This window comes from Manacus candei, unplaced genomic scaffold (genome assembly GCF_025592945.1).
Source record: "Manacus candei isolate 608988 ecotype Guabito, Panama unplaced genomic scaffold, ASM2559294v1 h1tg000153l, whole genome shotgun sequence".
NCBI classification, from domain to species: Eukaryota; Metazoa; Chordata; class Aves; order Passeriformes; family Pipridae; genus Manacus; species Manacus candei.
The window spans coordinates 1,478,672-1,502,328 of NW_026138201.1; the positions used below are offsets into that span (position 1 = coordinate 1,478,672).

The following is a 23,657-nucleotide window of genomic DNA, read 5'->3' on the forward strand; positions in this document are numbered from 1 at the left end:
GCAGGTCAGTCTCTAGGAGGCTGAAATAAGAGTATCTGATTTATTTATCCTTAAGCACATGTCCACACTGACCCCACAGCACCCTGTGGAAACACTCCAGGCAGAAATGAAAGAAAAAATAAACAAAAAGAAGAGGGGTTTTTGGATGCTCACAGGCATCAAAATCCTTTTCAGCTTGAAACTTGATTGATCAAGACAAACTATCCACAGACAAGAATTCTAAAACCCAGCTCAGGCTTTACCCTCAGGTCTCTCATTGCCATGAGGAGCCATTGGGTTGCCAGACCCTTTGGCACGTGGTTGCAGTGGCACTAAAGGTTCATCTTGCTTTGAACATGGATACAGAAACTATTTTTAGGCTAAAATAATAAGGAAGTTGCAGTTTTGAATTCTCCTGCAAGAGAGAATTTATTCCCAGGCATCTCTTCATGCCACTGTCTCAAAAAAATGCTGATACTCTCTGCTGACATTTCCTTAACTTCCTACCCTCTCCTCAAGCTGGCAGCTCCACCTGGATTCCTCACTGCCTTGAACACAGTCTTGCAAATACCTTCTCTCTTCATATTTTAGGTTCTACTGATAATTCCTGGCATTTAGGACAGGAAATTAAAAAAAAAAAAAAGTTCTACTTATCCAGCAATAAGCAGACATAAACCAAACAGATAAACCAAACAGATAGACAGATAAAACAAAACCCCAGCACATTTCCATTCTTTCAGCTGGGAATGAACCAAACAACCTGTTTGAAGTTAATTACATGCACTGGACTGCACCACACCAAGCAGCACCACGGCCACACAACATCTCTGTTCACAGGGCAGGAGAACTGACAGCACAATTAATGCATCTTGCTTTTTGAATCCCTTATAATAAAGGTCCTTCAAGCTACTTAATTAATTTCTAGTGAAACAGTGAGGCCCTCAGGCCAGATCAGAACACTGGGGTTTGATGTTTTTTGTATGTATTCATTTAAAAGGGATCCCCAGCAAAACTGGATCCAAGACATTGCTTGTGATTTCTTTTTCACCCTTGCTTCGTTTCATTTAACAGGAATCAGTCAGATCCTGGAGAGTTCCAATTACTGACCAACCTTAGACATGTGGACACCATGGTGGAATCCAGGGGAAAATCTGATTAAACCTGAAAGAGATCCCTGACCAGACTGCAGGGCTCATTTCAAATACATCTAATTTTTAAGCCACTCCTGTCTGCCACTGCCATCAGGTCTTCATTGCCTATCTAATGAATTAATAAATTAAGAAAATATAAATTCACATAAAACATGCTAAAGTAGCTCATGACTATTTTTCTCCCTGCTGCTGCTTCTTTGGTTCATTTTGAAGTTAACTCTTGCAACATTACTCAGAATGGAAAGGTTAACACTGTAATAACTACTCAATACAGTTAAATGAAGCACATGGAAACAAGTGATTTGACTGGGTTTGAACTCTTGCTGTTGAAGAGGAAATGCCACTAAAATGTGCTTTGTTTGCATCAAATCAGTATCCTGAAACTCAGAAAAGAGGCAGCTATAAATATGTATTAGCTTTAATACAGGACATCCTGCTTCCACTGCACTTCCTTTTCCTTCCTCTTCTTCCTTGTTTTACAAGTGGTCAAAATAAACACTTTGAAATGGTACATGAAATAAAAAAGGACCACTGTTGGATTACAAGCATCTCACACTTGCACCAAGGGAAAACTAAACAGTACATATACAAATGTAGATTTCTACTGCCTGGCTTTTGGATCAAAAGTTACAGCAGTGTGAGAGAAACTCAAATCCCACGCTGGTTTTATTGGCAATAGGGATTCTGAGTGCTGTGAAACTGCATATTTAAGGCCACTTTCTAACACCAGAGGAATGCAAGAATAGTGTCAAAAGGTACAGACAAGTGGCAGCTCTTATGAACCAAATCTGGAAGAAAAGTAAGTGGTACTGTACAGATTTGTACCCAGTGATGTTTCCTTAAACCATCAGGGTTCAAAGCCTTGAGATGTGTGCTCAGAAAAGGAAGTTTTATGTATTTATTTGCATGTATGTCATAACAATATAGGTGACACTCCTGAGCCAAAACAATGGTGAGCAAATATTGTTCAAATATTTACACTAGGGTTGGGAGTCAACTTGGACATTCAGGGGTTTATATTATGAAAAGTATTCCAGAATCTGCTGTAATTAAAGTGGTAAGATAAAATAACATCTTTTACTGTCCTGTAACTGTTAGAAAAAGTAACTAACTAATATTAACCATTTACCTGAGTGCTGCCCAGTGGAAAATAATGGCTGTGTGTTTCTTTTTTCATTATGTAGTTGTGGGGAAAACGCACCTAAAACAATCATAAGGCAAGCATACACTTGTTCCACTTCTGAGGTCTTGCTAATGAATCTGATATTTTTGCACTCAATAATAACATGACCACAAAGAAAGTTATTTTGAAATAAATAGCAGTAGGACAAGTATTTTTGGCATGTATCAGATCAGTAATTTCTTAGCTTAGTTTTGAGCTGAACTTAAGTGAGGCAAAAGGGTTTTGGTTAAAATTAGTTAGGAGGTTCATGGTCTAAAATGAAGTGCACAGCAGGAGTGCAGCAGCTTCTGGAAAGAGGTTGTGGCTGGATATGTGAAAAAAAACCCCTAAAAATCAGTGTATTTGTAGTCAGCTGCCTGTTCAGCTGCATGGGGTGTTGCAATAAATTCAACACAACAGTTTTGTAAGGTGCAGGGTCTACACCCAGGTAAATTCAAGCAAAATTTGGGCACAATTCTATCTGTCTTCTATTTGTTGGTTTGTACAAGATGCCACCAGCCTCTGTCACAGCAGCAGACAACTCTTCCTCTTTGTCCCCCACCAGGCAAATGCACTGGGCCAGGAAATCTCAGCCCAGAACTACTGCTTTTTGTCATTCAGATAAAGCTGAAGAATCCTAACTGCACTTACAATAATGATGATTAACCATTATCCCAATAACTACCTCAGCATGATTGAAGGATCAGGCTAACTGACAGCCATCCTAGAGAAGCTATTCTTTGCATGTCATTTTCTCCCCAGAGAAGTAAGAAATAACTGAGTAAGTTTCTTTTCATTTTAAAAAGAAAAAGAGAGGGAAGAAGAGTGAACACAGGCTCAATGCCATTTGTCTGGACTTCTCTGAAGGTATTCCCACAATTAAAGGCCAGCTACCCCAGACTGGGAACCAGACAGGGACAGATAAACCCCGAATATCTGGATATTTTGGGGATTTTGTCAGACTCCAGTGCCCAGACAGAGCAGGAATAAGCAGTAAGGGAAAGGGAATAACTGAGGCTCTTATCTGAAGACAATCAGGGAATGCAATAAGCTGTCTGTCTTTTTGTAAGTGCAGATCCTTCTCCACCATTTATTTTACAAAGCACTAGCACAAATTTCTACAAGAAAATCTGCTGCCTTGCCCTTGCCAGCAAGAGAAGGTTTGGTGAGCAATACTAAGTGCTGAAAAAGCAGTAAAAAGTGAAGTGCTGTAAATCCAGATATCAGTTTATCTCTTGGTAAACTTTTCAACTATACCTGAAATAACTTGAATGGTAGGATTTTTGCCCCCCCTCTTTTTTTTAAAGAAAAAAATTCCCATTATACACCTCTTGGTGTGCATTTAGTCTGTTGCAAACAATGCCATCATAGTATGAGAAGGGAATAGGAACCTTAACCAATGTTGACAAGACAGCTTTGTAACTTCTACTCATGTTCAGGCTGTGAGGAAGGAGCAGCTAAATCCAAGGGACCACCAGGCAGCACATCTTCCCTTGCCATGTCCCACTGAGTGCTTGGAGGCTTTCCCTCCTCCAGGGATGCAAGGGAAGCACCCCAGAGCCAGGCCTGGCCCATGGCAACGGCAGCACCACTGCAGTGGAACAGGGCTGCATCACTAGAGGGGTCCAGGTTTTCCCTTCCTCAGTTTTAAACCAGCACATCAAGACAGAAATAAAGCCTCCTCCTCTTGGCTGGATTCCTTCCCGCAGGAGGAACCCAGCCCAGCTCTCAGAGCACGGCCAGGTGTCGGCACACGGCAGCAACAGCGATTCACTGAGGCCAAACTGACTCAAAAACCACCACTGGGGGGGAAAAAACCACCTTAATAGTGCTGCAGGAGCTCTACAGTGCAAGTGCTGCCAACAACACCCCGCCAGAGCCGAGCCTCTCACCTGACTCCTTCGTTGAGGTTGTAGAGTTCATGGTCTGGGAGACCCTTGCGCTGGAACACCGCGATTACTCCATTGTGGATGCTGCAAGAGGACACGGGGAGACATCAGCACCCAGAAACACTTCAGAAGGGTCTCACTTCCACAGTGAGCTCAACATTTCTTTCTAGACACTGCAGGACCTTTTTAGAAGTCATAGGTGATTTCTGGTACCCCATCCATGCCCTAAAGGGGATTATTGCCTGGAAAAGAGATGACACCTTTGAAAATCAGCTCTTTTTGTTCTGCTCCAGTTTTGTAGCTTTAACAGTTGCACATCTGAAATCAGTAATTTCAGAAAACTTAGGCCTATATATTTTAGGTATTTTAAGAATCTTAAGTGTAACTTTTACTATATTTGCATATTAAGTATATTTGAAGTATTTTGAAATATGGTTTTGTCTCTGTGGCTCACTAGAGAGACAATTAACAGCTTTGCTATGAGACCAGTGATGATATTCCCAGCATTGCTGGCATATATTTGTTTGAGCTGTGGTTATTTGATTTCATTATCAACAAATCATCATTTATACAGGCTAGACACTATACCTGAACTTTTACCCCTAAATATAGCATCCCTTTTCTAGAATGTAATCTCAAGAATTTTTAGTTCTTAACCCCCCACGAGCACCAGATAATTATGCATTTTAAGTCCATTTAACCCGTCTCTCATTCATTTTTGAAAATGGAACAACAGAAACAGGGCAATTGGTTACAAAGACTGTTTCCTATCACCACTCAGTCATTTCTCAGAGATTTACCCTTCAGCTAAAGCAAAGGCAAGGCTGTGCTGAAAGAACTACAGGTTAAGAGTTTCTAAGGGGGACAGCAGGAGAGGAAGCGACGTGCTCAGCACAGGCCAACCATCTGTCCTACAAAAATGCTCCATTTTCGCTTTCAGTGCCATTTGTAACTGTTCTGGAGGCAGATGTTGCTCAGAGGTGATGACTTTCTGCTGCAATCAGGTGCAATCAATGCCAGGACTGAGACCACAGAACTCTCTAGCTCAGTACAAAGCCACACACCCAACTTGTCTCTGGCCACCTGCCCTAAGAATTCCAGGATGCTGAAAGACAAAAACCTGCCAGGTACTGCAGGTACCTGGCAATTCACATGCTGAAGCAGAGACACTGAATGGTGCCCTGACCTCAACAAGACTGCACCTCAAAGGATGACTGAAATGAGTGTGTGCTTCAAAAGGAAACTCTGAAACGCTCCTGAAATACACTGAAAACAATTAGTGTGGTGACACATCACCCTAATTCACCGAGCTTGGGTCTGAGGACAAAGGTGAAGCAGTGCCAGAGAAAAGTGAGACTAAACCTGTTCCAGCATTAGGAGAAGCGTCCTTCCCCAACCCAGTGCCACCTTTTTTAGCCTCACAGTTTTGACTCCAGAAGGAAAGAAGACTCACACAGTCCCTCCATCTGTCAGCTCACCCCCTTTTCTCAAACACTCCTCCACTCTTGTAACTGCTTAGCAACTTCTACCACATTTAACTATGGAATGGAAGTCCCCAAAACATTAAGGTCTTTTAGGTTTCAGCTGGGGTAGAAGGAGCTTCTTTTAGTGACTAAGAACACTGTGCAGGGTGAGCTCAGCCTTTATTTGACATGCACACAGATGCTTTTATAGCTTCCTGACACTAACACACAAAAAAAGCAGCTTTTATCTGCTCCACTGCCCGTGGTACTGCTACATGAATTCCAACGTGACTGCTCTTAGTGAAGTGACCCAGTCAGTGCCAGTGGTGGGAATGAAGTTATTTCTGTCTGACTTTACCCCATGTGTACCATAAAGATGATGCCACAGCTTCTCTGGGCAACCTGTGCCAGGGCCTCACCACCCTCACAGGGAAGAATTTCTTCTTAACATCTAACCTAACCCTACCCTCTGTCAGTTTGAAGCCATTCCCCCTTGTCCTGCCACCACATGTCCTTGTAAATAGTCCCTCTCCATCTTTCCTGTAGGCTTGGTCAGCTCCAGGGCCACATCCAGCCCCGTGGGGCTGCTCCCCCTGCAAGGGGATGTCACTGCAGGAGCTGTGCCAGGAGGCAGCACAGCGTGCCTGGGGCCCTCAGGCACCCACACTGAACCTTCCCAGGTAAAACAGTCCCTTCCAGTGCCTGCTGGGAGCACAGGGAGGGAGGTGGGGGGTAAACCCACCACTGTTCACCGAGAGATTCAAAATGCAGGTACACAGCAGCAAAGAGAGGCACTGCTGGAAAAGCTCTGCCACGTTCAGCTGCGGGAAAAGGAAATTAAAAGTGGCAGGTGAAGGACAGGGTACACTGTGGAGAAACCCAGAAGCAGATAAAAAATAAGAACCATTATCCTCTTCTCTCTTTTGGAGACGTTTCCCTTATCCACTCCCCCCCCACCCCAGCAGCCCCTCTTTCCCCCCTCCACCCACGGGCACAGACACACACTCCTGATCTCACCCAGCTTGTTTTGGCTGGCTCCAACAGACACACTCAATTTACGATTATTTGAAAATTGGCAGCTAAATGTCTCTGGTACACAGGGAAGTGACTTGGGTGTTTTAATATTATGAGTAATATGGGAAGAACGATTAATGTAGTGAATAAAACAAGCAGTCTTTACACGCTCCTCTGATTCGGAAATGAACTTTGCAATGTTCCCTGCCAGCCTTCTGCAGAGAACAATGACTAAATATCTCTCCTAAAAGCCAGCCTGCTCTCTTCTCTTTCTCTCTGGCACTACTTTCTGAATGAGGGGGAGGTTTTCTCTCTCCAGCTTAACAGGTCCATTATTATTCCTTAAAGAAATAAGAGAGAGTAAGCTTTTTAAGCAATAAGGGGGACAGGTTGTGAGGATTTAAGTTATTGCCTGCATAAAACATCCCAGCAACCATCTTTTAACCTGCCTGGGATCTCCCTTGTAGTGAGGGACAATATCCTTGTCTGGAAAACAAGTCTTGGCCTCACTATGTTGACCTTTCCTTTCCATTGCAGACAGCAGTGCTTGTATGGAGGGTGCAGGATTACAGCCCCTGGCTGCAGGTGACATGGGAATGCCACCATGATCTGGCCCTCCACTTGCCCAAGAGGCAACAAAAAGGAACTGGAGTAACTAGCATGCTGTTGGTGGCCTTGGTGCCAAGATATTAAAAGGTTGGCTCAAATCTTCTCAGTTACATTAAGCTAATGAAAAAAACCCAACCCTTGCTTGAATCAAAGCAATTCTATGGTTTCTACGAGTGATTGTTTAAAAGGGTTTGGTCACAATGGTATAACCTTTTGGTGTAAAGAAAATCTGAGCTGCTGCTTACAAACCAAAGTCCTGCAGGATGCTTGAGGTGGGTGGATCACCCTTACTGTGCCTGTGACCAGCCTTCACTGAGGCTTAAGTCAATAATGAATGCAATTAAACTCACATTGTAATAGTTAACCTGAACTGAAAATGCCTTGTAAACTCCCTGCTGTGACTCTTTTACAATGTGAAAGTTAATAATGGGGGCACTCGTGCACTGATATTACTCGGAACACCTTCCCTGTAGTTGCTGTGTTTGTAAACGTGTGCACAAGAACACAGGAAACAAAACAGAGCCCAAAGAGCTCTACAGAGCAGGCTGGCTGTAGGAGGGGAAATCAGGATCAGAAAACTGAAGAGACCAGTCTTTTTGGAGGGGAAACAAAATGTCAGATGGCTCCAGCAATGTATTGTACTTATCTATCCCACCACAGGCACAGATTGCCAAAGGAAAACTACGTACAACCAAGGCAGCACTCACAGCCACAGAAATCAAGCCAGCAGCCTAAGGAACTTCACCTCTCTGGAAAGACAACTCGTTCTGGATTTGTCTGATCCTCCAGAGGAGGAGGAGGCAGCTCCAGGACTCATTATTCAGCTGTGCAGGAGGTGGGGAATGGCAGCTCCAGCACTCACAGCACGGACCTTCCCCACCTTTTGCTTCAGCACAAAGGGATCAGAAAGGTGTAAATTCCCAAAGCACAGAGCTGGATCCTCACTGATGTTCTTTCACTGACATTTGGAAGCCAAGAAGGAAAAACTACTGTGATTAAAACACCCTTTTCTGCCAGGTGAGAATCAGTTTGGCCACAGAGATGAGGAACAACTCCAAAGCTGGACTCGCAAGTCTCTAAATCCTGACCTGTGTGCTTCAACTGAGGCCACAGTTCTCCCAGCTCAACATTTCCTGGGAAAAGCATTTAGACTGGCCCGTGTTTACATTCCTGCACAGCACACAGGTAATTTTAGTTCTCTAAAGCAGCCGCTGCCTTTGTATGCAAATAGCATGGGTGAAAATACCACTGTGATTTTTATGTAGTGTTTGCAAATTCTCCCCTTCCCAGAGCTCCAGGTGAGGTCCCGGAACAAAAACAATGCTGTGTGAATAATCACACCCTGTGACTACCAGGCAGTTAAAGACAACATTTTCATTTTCAAAAGGGACTAAATGACTGAGGGCTCGTTTCCTCTGGACAGTTACAGGAACAGCTAATTAACAATAATTAACCTGATACACTTGCATCAAAACCTTCTTGAAGACATCCTTGCTACAGAATAAAACCTCACTTTTCTGAACTAGCCTAATCCAATTGGGAAGAGCCCATCTTCAGCACAGCTTCAGTCCAGCTGCAACTGCACAGGCTTTCCATGAGGCTTTGACCACTTCCAAATAAGCTTCCAGCTGCTAGTTCACTTATGGTCCTGGAATTTCTACCAAGGTAAAGCAGCCTGCAAAGAGGGATAGGTTTCAGTTTTGCACTGGATCATGCAACTGAAAATAAGCTGGTCTGCAAAACTCCTTCTTCAAAGAGTTTGGGAGGCATTAGTTCACTGACTTCACCAACTACAAACACCTGTCTTACACATGAAGAAGCTGAGACAGCCAGCTGATGGGATTTCCCAGAGGTGTTACTGAGTCAGTATTTCTATGGATTGTAGGACAAAGGAGACTTTGGCATCCAATTATAACTGCATTGAAGGAAGGATAAATAATTAGGGAGGGCTATGGGGAGCAGCAATTCTCCATCATCACCACCACTTTGTATTACTGCAGTCAAGGCTGGAACATGCTCTGTGGTGCAGTGGTGGCTTGACCAGTGGGAAATCCCTTCAGCAGCCCCATTCCTCCCCCTCACTCCAGTTAGGCTCTGTCTACCCTCCATGCACACAGTGTCAAACATTCCAAATAAAGGGTCAGGGAAAAAAAAAGGGTGATCCTCAGACAGGCAGAAGAATTTCAAAATATTTCTAAACAACCACGAAATATTGGAAGAAGTAAAATTTCCTAGTAGTAGAAGTCACAGATAAATAGGCTAGTCTGGAATATTTTCTCCATTAGAAAAGCCTCCCCGTGATCTGAAAAAAACCCATTCATTTTTAATTAGAAGATGAAACATGGTTTGCATAACTGTAAAAATTACTTTACAGCAAGTTATTGTGCTTATTACAACCCCATAAAAAATTAGCCCTAACCATAAAACCCTCTGTGATTCCATATGTCTCCTCGGATTTAGTGCTGATCCCACTAATGTCACAAGCATCTCATCTGCGTTTTCTTCGCCTCCTCTTTGCTGTCTCCCACTCCTTCATGTTTCCGTGGATCTTCCCCGTTTTCTTACACCAAAAAGGATCTAAGTGCCTTTGACCAGAGGCTTTTCCCACAGCACAACTGAGACAGCATCAACTCCTGATTAGGCAGCCTGTGTGAGCTCAGTCAGAAGGAAAACCTCGCGATGGATTTTATTCGCCCTGAGAGGGCCCCCCTGGCTTTGCAAAAGGCTCAAGATTAAAACCCCGGGGTTCTCAGTCCAATTGGTTTAGTCAGCGTTCAGCCCTCAGTTTTTGCCTGAAGCAGAAATGGGGGGGGGGGGGGAAGAGGAACAGAAGACAACGCTAGTGAAAAAAAATCTGAACTATTTTAATACAATGCAAATTCTGTGAGCTGTGAGGAAACCGGGCAGTTCTGCTGTTGGCTGCCACTGACATTGCTCTGCTGCACACATCTTCTGGGGTTCATGGGAAAGCCATGAGATAAAGTCTCATTTGCATAACAGCAGACAGCAGCTCGGCACCACTTTCTCTTTGATCTCACAGCGTGGAGAAGTTTTAGTTTGGAGGTGAAGGGAAGTTATCAGGGAGGAAGAGACTTTCCTTGCTTCCACAGTGCTGCTTGACCCCCTGCACGCTGAACCCGACATTTGGCTCCTTCAGCTTGTCCTCCCCTGGTGTCAGAGGGCAGCAGGAACCCTCTGGTATGAACAGTCTGAGGCTGAGACTGGCCTGAACAGAGCGGAGGTGGCGGAGGGGACATCGCTGGGCGGCCGGACTGTGGCCACACACCGGGGCACTGCAGAGGGGCAGCTGCATGTCCTCCTCAGAAGGACCCCACAGTGCCAGAGCTGCTAACACACCCCACCAGGATGACTCCAGCTTGAAGCTTTTCAGCTTTTCCCTGGCGTGGCTGGAGCAGCATCCTTGGTCTGCCTCAAAAAATCTTCCTTTCAGCTCGGGACCCACAGACTCGCGTAGGGCCGGGCCCGAGCGGGGTTGTGCTCTAACTCTCCCCACCTTGGTTTTGATGAGCCTGGTTCAAAGCCTCTTTCAAAAGCAGATACACACATGCCACACCCAGGTAAGGCTGCTAACATTAGGCAAGAAACCAGCAGACATTTAAATATAGAACAGCCAGGCTTGGTGAGAGGGAAGAGCTCTGCCAGCGCACCTCGGCTTCTTGATCAGCAAGCTCTTAATGCTCAATATTGCACAGAATGAAAGAGCACAGGCAATCCTTTTGTTTGGAAGGAAAAATATCCCCGTAAAAAGAAGGATGGTGTGCTAGTCCTGTGTTGTGTTGTTTTAAATTTGCAGCGGAAAAATAAAAAAAAAAATCTTCCACGGCCCAAGATTTTAAAAACCTGGACAAGATTTCTGCCAAGTTTAGATGCCCACTGACATGATGGTCTCTCCAGGAGAGATGAACTCCCTCAAGACCAGACCCTCCTATACATGTCAAGATGGGCACACACTGGTGATAGGTAGAAGCTACAGTGGGTACCTTCTTAATACAACTTACCCAACAACATTTAAGCCCTGGCTCTCCTGAGGATAAAGCCCCAGTTTTACAGCCTGTAGACTACTGGAGCTCCTTAAAACCGGCAGAGGATACAAGCCTTTCTGTGCCTGAAAGAGGCATTACCCTCACTCTCTCTCTCACTCAGGAGAAAGCCTTGCACTGTTAAATAAGAAGTAAGAGGCCTTCCCTTTGCCCATGGCTCGTAATCTGCAGTACTTGCCACAGCTTTAGGCAGCTCTCAGTGCAGGCACACGGTGCCTACTTGACCTGACACCACACAACAGCCCTGCCAGTGCTCCCAAGGCGTTTTGGAGGTACGTGCCACCAAAGAGCAGGGACAGCCCAGCAACCCCTGCACAGGGAAAAGGCAACCCAGGGCAGGAAAACACAGCTAGGTCTGAATCCATGCAAAGCAGGGACAGGATGACTGGCGGGCACCCATTCCAGGAACAGGCGGTGGGACAGTTGTTTAGTTGTTTGGATGAAAGGTACAGATGTCTGGTTCAATGATACTTCTGGCCAGAGTTATATTTGTCTTGTCCAAATTAAAAGTAACAATCTCTTGCTCCATCTCAGTTAGGAAAATCCTCTGGTTTGAGTACCAGCAGCCCCTGTGCCTGGAAGGCTCCCCCTCCCAGCCAGCCTGGTGCCTGACCTTCTCCCCCTTCACATCTGCCTCCACAGCAGGACCTGGAAAAGCTGTCAGAACACCACCACAAAAAGGCTCTGGGGACTGTGTTCTGTCACCTTGATTCACACCAAGGAGTGTCTCACTCCCTGCTGCTTCCTGTGAGGCTGCTGGCCAAATGAAGTCCAACTGGCACAAAGGTTGCCCAGTCTATCCTTTAATTACCACCACTGCCCATCCAGACCTCAGGTGCAACTTTGGGTCATATAAACAGCGTGATATTTGAGCAGAAACTCAATCTCCTTTGTGACCAGCACAGTTTCAGTGCACTGCTGCCATTCAACAACTAATTCTTGATGCTGACATGAAACCACAAATGAAGAGGTGAGAAGGACAGAAGATGTGGTATTTTATATGGTTCATTTCTCTCAAAACTGAACTACCTTTAACAAACGTGTCTGTAATCCACTGGTATTTTTCTTCCTACACTTGTACTGCCATACAATTATAAAACATTACAAGACACTTGCCAAGCTGTGACCCAGGAGATGACATTTCATTTTCAAAAATGACTTGAGAATTTAATTCCTAACAACTTAGAGACTCATGTTCATCTTTTAAGAGCGTCACCAAGACCGTCATTAAGATGCTTTCTGAATATCTGGGCTAATTCCCGTTCACAACAAAATGTTTGTATGGGTTTTCTTGTAGAACAGTCATAAAATTCAAATGTATAAACACAGTAAAGGAAACAAGCAGGTTTTGTCCAAAGTGCAGGTGCTTGCGTGGGCACATACACATATAGAGAGTAAATATTTTTTGTAATAATGGGAGTAAATTGAGTAGACTTTGTCATATCTGTATCAACAACCAGCAATATGGTTATGCAGATAAAAACAATGTGTTTTAATAGCTGCGTGTAACTTTTTAAAAAAGAGCAAACTAAAATGAAACCAAAATAAACCTTGAATGAGAGTATCTAGATAGACACAAAGTCACATCTGCAGCCGGGCAAACATGAAACAAGTGAAACAAGTCTCGGTGTGCCAGGAGGAAGGCTGAGCCATCTGCAGGGAAGGCTCTTCGCTGTCAGCCTTTAGAGAAAGGTCGACAGCGACGGGGGAAAGCGCCGCTCCCGCTTCCACCTGCCCGAGGCTGGGATGGGAGCCAGGCGTTCCAGCTGGGAGCCGGCAGGGCACCGGCCGGGCGGGCACCGGCCCGGGGAGGCTGCGGGGAGCGAGCCCTTACCTGTTCCAGGTAGCGTTGGAGCAGGCCCGGCGCTGCTGGGTCCCCCGCTCATCCAAGGCTGCCTGCTCTCTCTTGCCCAGATCACTGAGGCTGGGCGAACTCATGAACTTCAACCTGCGAAGAGTCCTCATGGTCAAATGTGTGTTCGCGCGTGGCGGCTACAGACACACCATCCTGCTCACGCACCCACGCACGGCGGGGCGCGGGGCAGCTCCCTCCGGCCGCTGGGCAAAAAGGGAACTTAAAGAAAAAAAGAAGAGAGAACCAGTCTCTACGGAGCACACCTTCTCTGCCAGCAAGAAAACAAACCTTTAATCAGATCAACTCTGACGTCATCAACCGTGGTTAATAATTTTCTCCAGTCCTTTTTCAAAAAAAAAAAAAAAAATAAAAATAAAAAGTCCAACTTTTCTGGCGGCTGCTGCTGCTGCTGCTGCAGCGCTTTGAAGGGGCCCCTCGGTGCCCCGGGTGCGAGGGCTTCCCCTCCCCCTGTGCCCGGGCACCGCGTCCCGGGAATGTCGCTCAGTGCCGCGGTGCTGGGCTCCACCTGCCATGGGAACCGCTCGGCTCCTCCGGCAGCTCTGGGGGGCTCAGGGCATCTCCCAGTCTCTCCCCCCTCCCCTCTCTCTCTCTGCACTCATAAATGGAAATGAAACTGGAGGGCAACGGGCAGGGGAAAAAAACAAAACAAAACAAAACAAAAACCAAAACAAAAAAGCAAAGCAACCAAACCCCAAGCAACCAATACTGACGCACTGAGACTTTATTGGGAAGTTTCATAACTGGCTGTGCCCTGCCACGTTACGACACTGCACACACGCTCCCACAGACACATCCACACCCTCCCTTCACCCTACACACTCAGCTCCCTCCCAGGCTGCTCCTCCTCACGGTGCCACAGAGCCACAGGACGGCACAGGATTCACAAGCAACGCGACTGCGGAGTGAAAGTGCTGGCTTGGGGTTGAGCATTTTGAGGAATATCTGGCGGTGCACAGAAGAGCCAGATGCTTTGTCTTTCTCTGCCTTTTAATTGAGATAACAGCTGCACAACTCAGGGCATACTTCGTTTCTACAAAAGCCCCAGGTGTCTTATCTTCAAAGGAAAAATCTCCTTTCTCTCCCTGACTGCAGCAGTCAGCTGAAGGATACGCTGCTACAAGACTCCAGCCTGCGCTCAGCTCGCTGTCACTCACTGGCAGTTCTGGTTTAAATTCAGGAGTGCCTGGCTCATCTGCTGGGAAGTAACCTAACAAAACAGTGATTAGCTTTCTCAGAAAAGGAATTGTTTGCAATAGACTGAGCCAGAGTGTAAGAACTGCTCTCTGTTGCTACGGCATTGGTCTGCAAATAGTCTGGTAAAAGCCACGATGGCTCCTTGCAGAGTAACCTCCCACTCACTGCAAAGGGGCTGCAATATAGAACTTACCCTTTCTTTTTCTTTTTTCTTCCTGCTTTCTACTTACTCTTTTCATCTGTGATAACCTATTGTCTAGATTCAGGCTACAACTGCATTTTCTGTGTCCAAATAATATGGCAAACCTTACACTGCAGGAGAGCTGAATTTCTCAGAGAGAGCTCTGCCTTATGTGCATCATTTACTGACATATTTAGTAAAAACCAATTTATCTCACTATTCACCCTAAGTCAGATAAGATGATTGCATATAAACATTCACTTCCAAAGTTTGTATTTGGTATTACCTCCATGTGAACCAGCTGCAGAACTACCTTGGGAAATCAATCCATTTTTACCTTGTGCTGGTTTTAGCAGTAGTGGTTTTATCCAGCTGCTTGGATTAGCGTTATACTGACTGCCCTTCCCACACCAAAATCCTCAGGTATAGCTCTCAAGTTTACAAACAAGCATCACAGTAGATGCCACATAACATTTCACTTTGTAAGGGACGTGCAGCTCCTCATCTAAGCCATGGACAAAGACATTGCTATCCCTGGTCTCTTCCAGATGTTTAAACCCTTCAAACAAACAAACAAACAAACAAACAATTCACTCTGTACACGGCAGCAGAAGGAAAACAAACACAACAATATATGGCTGTATTCTAAGGAATACAGCATACAAATCAGGGCCCAAGCACAGCTCCAGCAGAACACTGCCCTGTTCAAATCCAAGGAAGGGCACTCCATTTCTGTGGATAACACAGCCAGGGAGCACAGCTCGGGCTGAGCTCCTGCTGAGGCCTCAGATAAAACCTGTGTCTGCCCTGCTAAGTGAAATAACCAGTTAGATAAACCCGTGGCAACATAATGCCACCTAATTTCATTTTCCACCTAGCTCGGTTGCTTTTCTGCTTCTCACTTTCCATGAATTCGATAGGCCTCGCAAAATGTCATTATACTGGATTAAACCCTGGGGATTTTTAACTCTTTGATCCTTGGCAGCACCAGAGACTTTACAAACTGTGGTGCCAGTATGTCAGCATCTACCTGGTAATGTTTCATCTGCTTTTTTTCCCTAAAATCCCCAAGTAGCTAATTGACTAAACTCAAGGAGCTGCTGTGTCAGCCTTGGACAACGCTGCAAAAAGCAGTTCTTTGCTTCCTCATAAAATGCCGAATCCCAAGAGACGAGGGGAAAAAAAAAAAAAGATCTCTTTCCTTCTGTATGGTGAAATATTACACCTATGGAAGTCAGTCTATTTTTATGCCACCCATCCATCTCAGTAACCAGGACTGGATTCAGAGCCTGTGCATGCAAGTACACGGGAGAGCCAGCATTCCAGCTGTCTGAAAAATTCCTGCTTGAGGTAACAGGCTGCCCTTCCTCTATACTTCCTTCTCCTTCCCGTGATTTCACCTGATCAAACGTTGATTTCTGATGAAATAACTCACTTTCAACACGTGTTACCTCCCCCCATAATTGCTGGGTGATACTTCACGTTTGCCTTGTGCTGTGTGTCCATGGCCACCCCTGACTGCCCAGCATCACCTCGGCCTGAGCAGCCCCTGGGAACGAAGGGAAAAGATGTGATCTGCACTTCAGCTTTAAGAGTGAAGAAGACAAAGGGGCAGTGACTTGCCCAGGCCACCCCATGATGTCCCAGGGTGTCTGCCTCCTGTTCCAGCACACTACACCCAGTGGATGCTGCCAGGAGGGAGGGGAGGACTGGGGAGCCTTCCCGTAGGCTCAACACAAGCTTCTTAAACAGAACAACTGCACTCAGCTCAGTCAGAGAGCTGAGACTGGAAAGCACTGTCACATCAAGTCACTGAAACCCAGCAGGCCCTACCCTGCTAATTCCACCATTTCCCTCGGCTCAAAGGTCAAGTGACTTAATCAGAGCCACACAACCACCTCGGTGTGGAAGGCACATCCTAACTCCTGCTCCCTCTCTTTCCCCTCCAACATTTCTCCTCATAAAACCAGGCCTGTCTCTACCAGACAGGTAGATTTGGGGGGCCCATGTCCCATGGGGACTGCACGGCAAGTCCCGGAGCCGCCGCGGTGCCAGGAATTTCTGCTCACCTGGACTTTCTATCTGGAGGCCTAAAACAATAGGTAGGCTGGGAGTCCAAGAGGATTTATGCTGTTATTAGAAGACAACATTAGCACACGAATCCAGGACCTTGCAGCGAGCATGGCTTTGAAAACAAGGGTAACTCCACAGTCACCTCCTGGTCCGCCTGTAAATCTGCAATATTCCCCCTGGGAGCTGTGCTTTTGAGACTGTGTTGCTGTCCCTAGCAAATGAAAAAAACCAAAAAATCCAGGCACACCTCCTCAAGTACATATGTGCTTTAAAAAGAATGAGATTTGCTAAGAATACAAACAAACAAAAAAAAAAAGAAAAGAAAAAGAAGAGAAACCCTCCTACATTTTATTTACGTAACGCTATGCTAATTTTCACAGTATAACTGTATTGTCTCCTTACAAGTTTCTTTATGACCATGATGAGGGGGGAAAAAGAACATTAAGAAATTCATAATATAAGAAATTTATAATAAAGCTGCCAGTGGTGTGACTGTGATAGGTGAAAGGTGTCTTAGGCCTGCTACTGCAATGGCAGGTGAGCACTGCAGTGCCAGGGGGAGGATAAAAACAGCAAGAGAATTTGCCATCTTGGCTTGCCATGTAAAAGAACTTGCTATGTGGAAGAACAACTCAATAAATAAAAATTTTAATTGGGAAAAAAAAGAAAAAAAATGTCCCCATTTCTTTTGGAGAAGAGAGCAGAGCTCCCCATGGTGATGCCGAGTGAGCAAAGAACAGAAAGGTAAAGCACATCCATGGCAGAGAGGAGTTAAAAACCTCCCTAGACAAATGCACTTTAGTTTTTCATAAAACACACCACCAAAGTGAGGGCATGCCTCGACACATGCCAAAGCTCAGGAATTAGTCCTCTGACAAAACACTTCTTAAAGGCACAGCACGTCCTGCTGCGCCAGCAGAGGAGGGGAAAGGCAGAAAGGAAGGAGATGGGACCATCAGGAAAAAATAAAGAGAGCCAGGGGGAAATGCAGTTGTAAACCTTATGACTCATCAATTCCTTTGCTGCAATATCCACATAAAGCTCCTTTATGGTCAGAAAACAAAGAATAAAGAGAGTAAAGAGAGTACAAAACCAAGCAGGCTCTATTGACACCCTTCCTCCTCCATCCCACTGACTCTCTGCAACCTCTGGAGATAAAGGCACTCTCAAGGACAGCTTCTGGCTGTTGTTTATTGAGGTTGGTCATAGGACAGCCTTGCTTTTGCCTGATTTTTGCCCTCTCCACAGCCAAGCACTGATTTGATTTATAAGAGGGGGCTTGGGCTTACTTACACATCTTCCCAACCTTTGGAACACCTCCTGTGTACTACTCCTGTACTTCTGCATCCTGTGACCAACCCTGCCCCCAACCCTTTGGACAGAGTTGGGCTCTCTGCCCCTTCACCTGCATGAGGGACACACATGGGGTTTGCCTTTTATGCAGTGGAAAAGAAATGCCCAAGACACCATCTCCTCCCTGAGCATGCAGAAGGTGACACCTTCTAAAAAGAGCCCTTTGGCTACAGTAGAAAGAGATGCTCTGGTAGTTTTTAAATATAAAGGAAAAAGGAAAGGGAGATCAAAATGTTGGTACTAACGCAGTGTTTGCAAACCACTCCTCAGCTGGCTCTAGGTGAATCAAGGCTTCATGTTTGAATTGTGAGTTCTTCTTTACCCTTTTCTCTTGGTGTTTGTGCTCCAGGCAGCAAAACAGGGCCCTGAGCTCAGACTAAGTCCCCAGTCCCCAGCCTAATGTAGCACAGGTCACGAATCGAACAGTGCCTGCTCAAAGCATCCATGAAATCCCACCCCTTTGTCAGCAGCAGTTTTGGTTTACAGAGCACAGCAACATAAGCAGTTCTTAAAATACACTAGACAGCTAAATCTTTTTTCCTTCCCCTTCAGGAGAAAGGCATTAAGAGAGAATTAGGATAGGAACAGGCCTGTTACACCACCATGTCAAAACATCAAGCTTTCCATCACACAGCAATTCCCCTGGCTGGCAGTATCATTCCTTCCTACCTCTTTATGGGTTCTGGGGATTAAAGCTAGTGCAGTGATCAGAATAAACATAATGGTCATGCTGGAAGAGGTGAGGATCAATGCTCTGGATTACAGGGCCTGTGGCATTACCACCTTCCATTCACACCCCCCTCCAGGGGAGGAAGGAGGTGGATTTCTGAGCACCAGATGTGCCTGTTCCAGGTTTCACTGCTGCCCACTCACTGAACTCACAACCCATTGTAACCACTGTATATTCCAAAGCGAGCTCACGACTCTGCTGTTAAATGGAAGTCAAACCTTTAATTTTGATTTAGGAAGTAAAGCCTCAAGAGTTCTGATCAATAAGTAAATCAAACGTTTAAAATACTTTGTGCTCTTATTACAAGATCATGAGATAGTGGAAAATTAATCTTGCAAAGTAACTGAGCTCATAACGCACATGACTTTCTTCCCTTCCTGAGCTCTATGTGAATTCTTTCCTAAATTGCCTATCTTGCATAATTTTAATTGGATCCTGGAACACCCTGACCTTGATGCAGCCGCTACAGTATCTCAGTGCTGTCTTCTACAGTTATATATGGTACAGTGCCTTCCAAACCCGTGAACCCTGAGAGATCACAAGTGTGTGCTGCACAGGGCTGGTTTTCTCCTACCCAAACATTTTTTGATTCAAGGTCTTCCAAGAAGGCTCTGATTGCTTTGGAAGGTCACCAAGACAAAGAACCCACTTCAGTAACTAGCTGAGTTTCTAATCAGCTGCACTGGTGGCCAGCTGGTAGTTCTGAGTGATAATCCTGGCTTTGCTCTGGAAGATGGGATATCACTTGTGTGATGTTGTCTCTCAGAATCTGAGCATGGCTGGAAACATAAACCACACCTTGAGGCTGCTGCCACCTCCTGTGCCTAAGTCAGGGAGGTCACTTCAGACCTGAGCAAGGCAAGAGACAGCTCTGCACACTTGGGGGATCTCTGGTGGCACTACACTGCTGTTACTCAAAGGGTACTACAGCTCTCCTGAAGTCCTACAAAAGCCTTGCCTTCGATACAAATGGATTCTTACAGAAAATTTATCTTTCTCCCTTTGCATCACAAGGAATGCAAAATTCACCAGAAAGACTTAAAAGATACTCCCAAATTGCAACAACTCGCCATGCACTTTGGCTCTGCAGCATGCAGCACGGTGGAGCCTTTCATTAGGAACATAAAAATGGGGCCTTTTTGCCATCTTTCATCCAAACATGCTGAGGCAGTCCCTGCAGACTGAGACATGGGGCAGTGGGAACAGCAAGAGTAAAAAAAGGCTTCTTTGCACACATTATTTTACACTTGTACCTATAAATCCCCATTTCACCGGGTCAGCAGGGCCAGTACTACGACCTCTCAGCATGTATCATGTCCTGAGTGTTTTCTCAGGGTGCTCTGTGAAATAACTGATCTCAAAAGGCAGAGTGATGGAATTTTCTAAACTCCGCACCAAGGTTTGGAAAAACTCCTTCCACTCTCACTCCAGCTCTTAAGCCTGTCTCAGTCTTCAATCAAACATCCCCGTTTGAGCTATCACCATGAAGGAATGCCTCATTATCAACGAGGTAAGACAAATTCCATTACGTTTCCATCAGGAAAACACTCTTTTCCCCACAAGGCAGCAACAACTAGATAACTAGTCAAAGAACTCCCTAAAACCAGCATTAACACCAACCTCCTCAAGCCACTGAGGGATGCAGGACAAGAACACAGCATCATTCAGAAGGTCTGTGCACCTTCCTCAGCTTTATGGTATCGTCCCTGTCTCTCCTTCCTGACGAGTCCTGCTGCTCCAGCTCTTGTGTCCACCAGGCTTCATTTAATCATTTCAAATGATCTGTTCTCCAAACTCAGGCTATAGTGATTTTCCATTGCAAAACAGTTCAAGCTCTCTAAACCTACAGAAAACTTAAAACTTTTTTTTTTGGTCTCCCTCAGAAAACCATAAAGGTTTGAGGCTTCCTGGCATCAGGAGCTGTGAGCCACGCAGGGTCTTTCAGGTTGGCTGCCCCAGGGCCAGATTGAGCTCCCACACTCCAAAACAGAAAGGCTGAAGGACTCAAATCCTGAGCAAGGCTCCCAGATGCCCTGCTGAGATCCTGGTACCAAAAGCCATGTTTCTAGGATGCACAGCTCCTTCACACAGAAAGCCCCATAGGCCAGGTAGTCAATGCCAGGCTTGCATCCAGCACTTGTGTGAACTGCTTCCTTCCTTCCACATTCCATTTTGGGAATGTCATTGGAAAAATAAATAAATTGAAAACTTCTCATGAGTGGAGAAGTGGTGAGCTCCACACTCAAATCTGTCTCTCAAGTCCTTTTGAGATACTTTAGTCTTTACAAATATGTTCACACCAAACTCCACAACTCAGCGTTTTCCCAGTGACTGGAGGATCACAGGAGGGTGGACAAAGCTGGGCCCCAGGAGAAACTGCAGCCTTTGCTCACCCTGACTCTTAAAAACATCTGCCAAACCCGCTTGTGTCAGCCTACTTTTTTTACATTTTATTTCAGGCCCATCTGAGCCACGTGCCGGGTTTGGGTGTGACGATACCTGAGGTGATGAGGGCACTCGGGAGGGCTGGGCTGGGGCTGTGTCCCCATCCCTCAGATGCATGGGGAGGGAGCCCTGGAAAACACAGAAACTCCCCCAATAAAACCTGAACCTTAACAGCTGTGAGCACCTGCTCCCTGGTATGTTGCTTTTAACAAGATTTTAACTTTTTAACCGAGCCCCTCGCAGGGTTAAACAGCTTAACTCCCACAAACACTTATAAATCGACCTCTGCTCTGTCACCTGTGGGGTTTTTTATAAAAGGTGTCTGCCTTTGGGCTTTCCAGATGGTATGAAAGGGGCAGTGGCTGCAGGGCAAACACGACAGGCAGGACACATCCCTGGCACCCTCTTCCCTCAGGGAGCTTGGGGGAGCCACCCCCGGTTTAGAGGGGACAAAGCTGAGGCCAGCACCCCTCCTGGCTGGGAGGTGCTTCCCACAGGGCACTCTGTGACCCTGGCAAACAATTGGAACCTCCTCACCTCACACTTCTGCTCAGTTCTCCACAGGGCTCCCCCCCCTGCTCCTGGCACATACCTGAGCAGTGGCACTGCGAGTCTTCCAGCTCTGCTGCATCCTTAAAGCTTCAGGCCCTGCTGGGATATTTTAGCACTTGCAAATTGGAGGGGCATCAGTCAAAAGATGGAAAAGGAAATAAATAAAAAAAAAAAGGATCTCCCTTTCCCCCCCCCTCAGTCTCGGAAAGGTCAGACTTGGAATTAATTTTATCCTGTGTAATGTTTTGGCTTGGTTCGTATTTATTCCAAGTGAGTTCACCCATTTCTACTGCAGAAATAAAAGGTCATGAAACCAGTGAATTCTCTTTCTCCTAAAAGGGGTGAATCCCTTCTAGGGAGTGAATCACCAGTGAAGTGTAGGGAAAGAAAAGAAAATGCAAAAATATCTTCTGTGGGACTGTAATCACAGCTGGGTGCAATTACAAAATGCACAAGGGGACTTCGGATGCCATTTGTTTGCATCAATTTTTAAGCCATCTGTTTAATTTGATTGATGAAAAAAAGTAAACCAAACCTTTTATCTTCTTGCTAAAACCAAAAGAAAAAAAATAAGGCAGTTCCTTTCTGCAATATTTGTCTGTGCAGCAATAGGAGCCAGCACAAACATTTGACCAGACTAGGAGAAGGGAGGAGGACAGGGCAGGGACTTGAATCACTTTTTCATAAGATAAATCTAAAATGATCCTGGCTCTCAGCTAATACTCCACATGTTAAACAGGAGATATGTGTGTGCACATATGTGCAAGTCATTATGTTGGTTTTATGAGTCATCTGTTATGGAGATTGGTTCCAACAGAAAGTCTGGGCTCCAGAGCTGGACTCTCTGAGGAAGGACAGTATCCAGAACTGAACTTTTGACTCAGACTGGCATAAATACAAATGGCTTTTGAATCCAGGTTTTTGGTTCATTGACTCCATTTGGGTTTCCTTGGTTTGTTTAGTGCAAGAATTTCAGCGTGTCAGAAGAAATGTAAATGCACCTAAACTTATTCTGCTGGGACAGAGTGAAAAGTTTCAGTGTTAGTTTGTAGTGCATTGTTTTCAATCTGATGCTTTCAACAAAAAAAATCTTCTTGGTTCACATGTTTTGAAGCATTCTTTTTAAAGGCTTCCCAACTCTACTGTTGGTACCCAGTAGTGTTAAAAAAAAAAAAACCAAACCAAACTAACAAACTAACAAACTAACAAAGTATAGGAGCCTTAATCTTTAAAGGCTGAATCCTTAATAGTGTAAAACTGTCCCTCCCTATGAGAGACTAAACCTTTGTAGTCAAAACCAAAGGCATCCAACATTATTAGATACTTTGTTAAGTCCTAGTTAAGAGGTTTAATGAAAATATGATCAGGACCCACTTGCATGTCACACTTTTCTTAGACCTTTATTAAAAAATGCTACCTGGTTATCAATGCTAGGTGTTGAAACACGGATTTTTGTATATTTTAGCGAGAAAAAGATACTGTAAAAATATCAGATTCTTGACATGTTTGTAGACAGAACTTTAAGACTGCAAGTTGCTTATTTTAAAATAAGGTCAATCAGTGCATAAACTAAATTTCCCATTTCAGTTCAAATGCAGAACCCAAATTCTAAAGACATTAAAAAACCCCAACTGATTTTCAAGCCCACATTATGATTTTTTTTTTTTTTTTGGTGCCAGGCACATGACCTTTTAAGGCCTTATTCTGGTAATCCTCATTATTTAACTTCTGGGAGATTATTCTGGCCTCGTTGAGGTGACCTGTTCTCCTCTGCTCAGCTCTATGACAGTTATTTGGGTTGCATTTGCATGGAGTTGGGGAAGAAAGAGGAATGCAAGCTCCTATTTTCACCCTCACTTAGCAAAGTTAAATGTAATAAATGTAAGTCTTCAGCTGTTATACTGAGTTATTTTATATAATGTTAG

The 23,657-nt window shown here is 45.1% G+C and overlaps 1 protein-coding gene across 5 annotated transcripts in view; it reads right to left on the reverse strand.

Annotated features, from left to right (window-relative positions):
- Nucleotides 1–23,657, reverse strand: part of PRR5 (proline rich 5) — a 74,802-nt gene that overhangs the window by 29,527 nt on the left and 21,618 nt on the right. For 2 of the 5 annotated variants that reach the window (XM_051772413.1, XM_051772416.1), the window contains 2 exons: nucleotides 13,163–13,276; nucleotides 4,185–4,265 (listed from right to left, as the gene is read on the reverse strand). In XM_051772413.1, the coding sequence (XP_051628373.1) occupies nucleotides 4,185–4,265; nucleotides 13,163–13,266 (185 nt within the window). In that variant the 5' untranslated portion in view covers nucleotides 13,267–13,276. The other 3 variants (XM_051772417.1, XM_051772415.1, XM_051772414.1) reach the window with 3 other exon arrangements.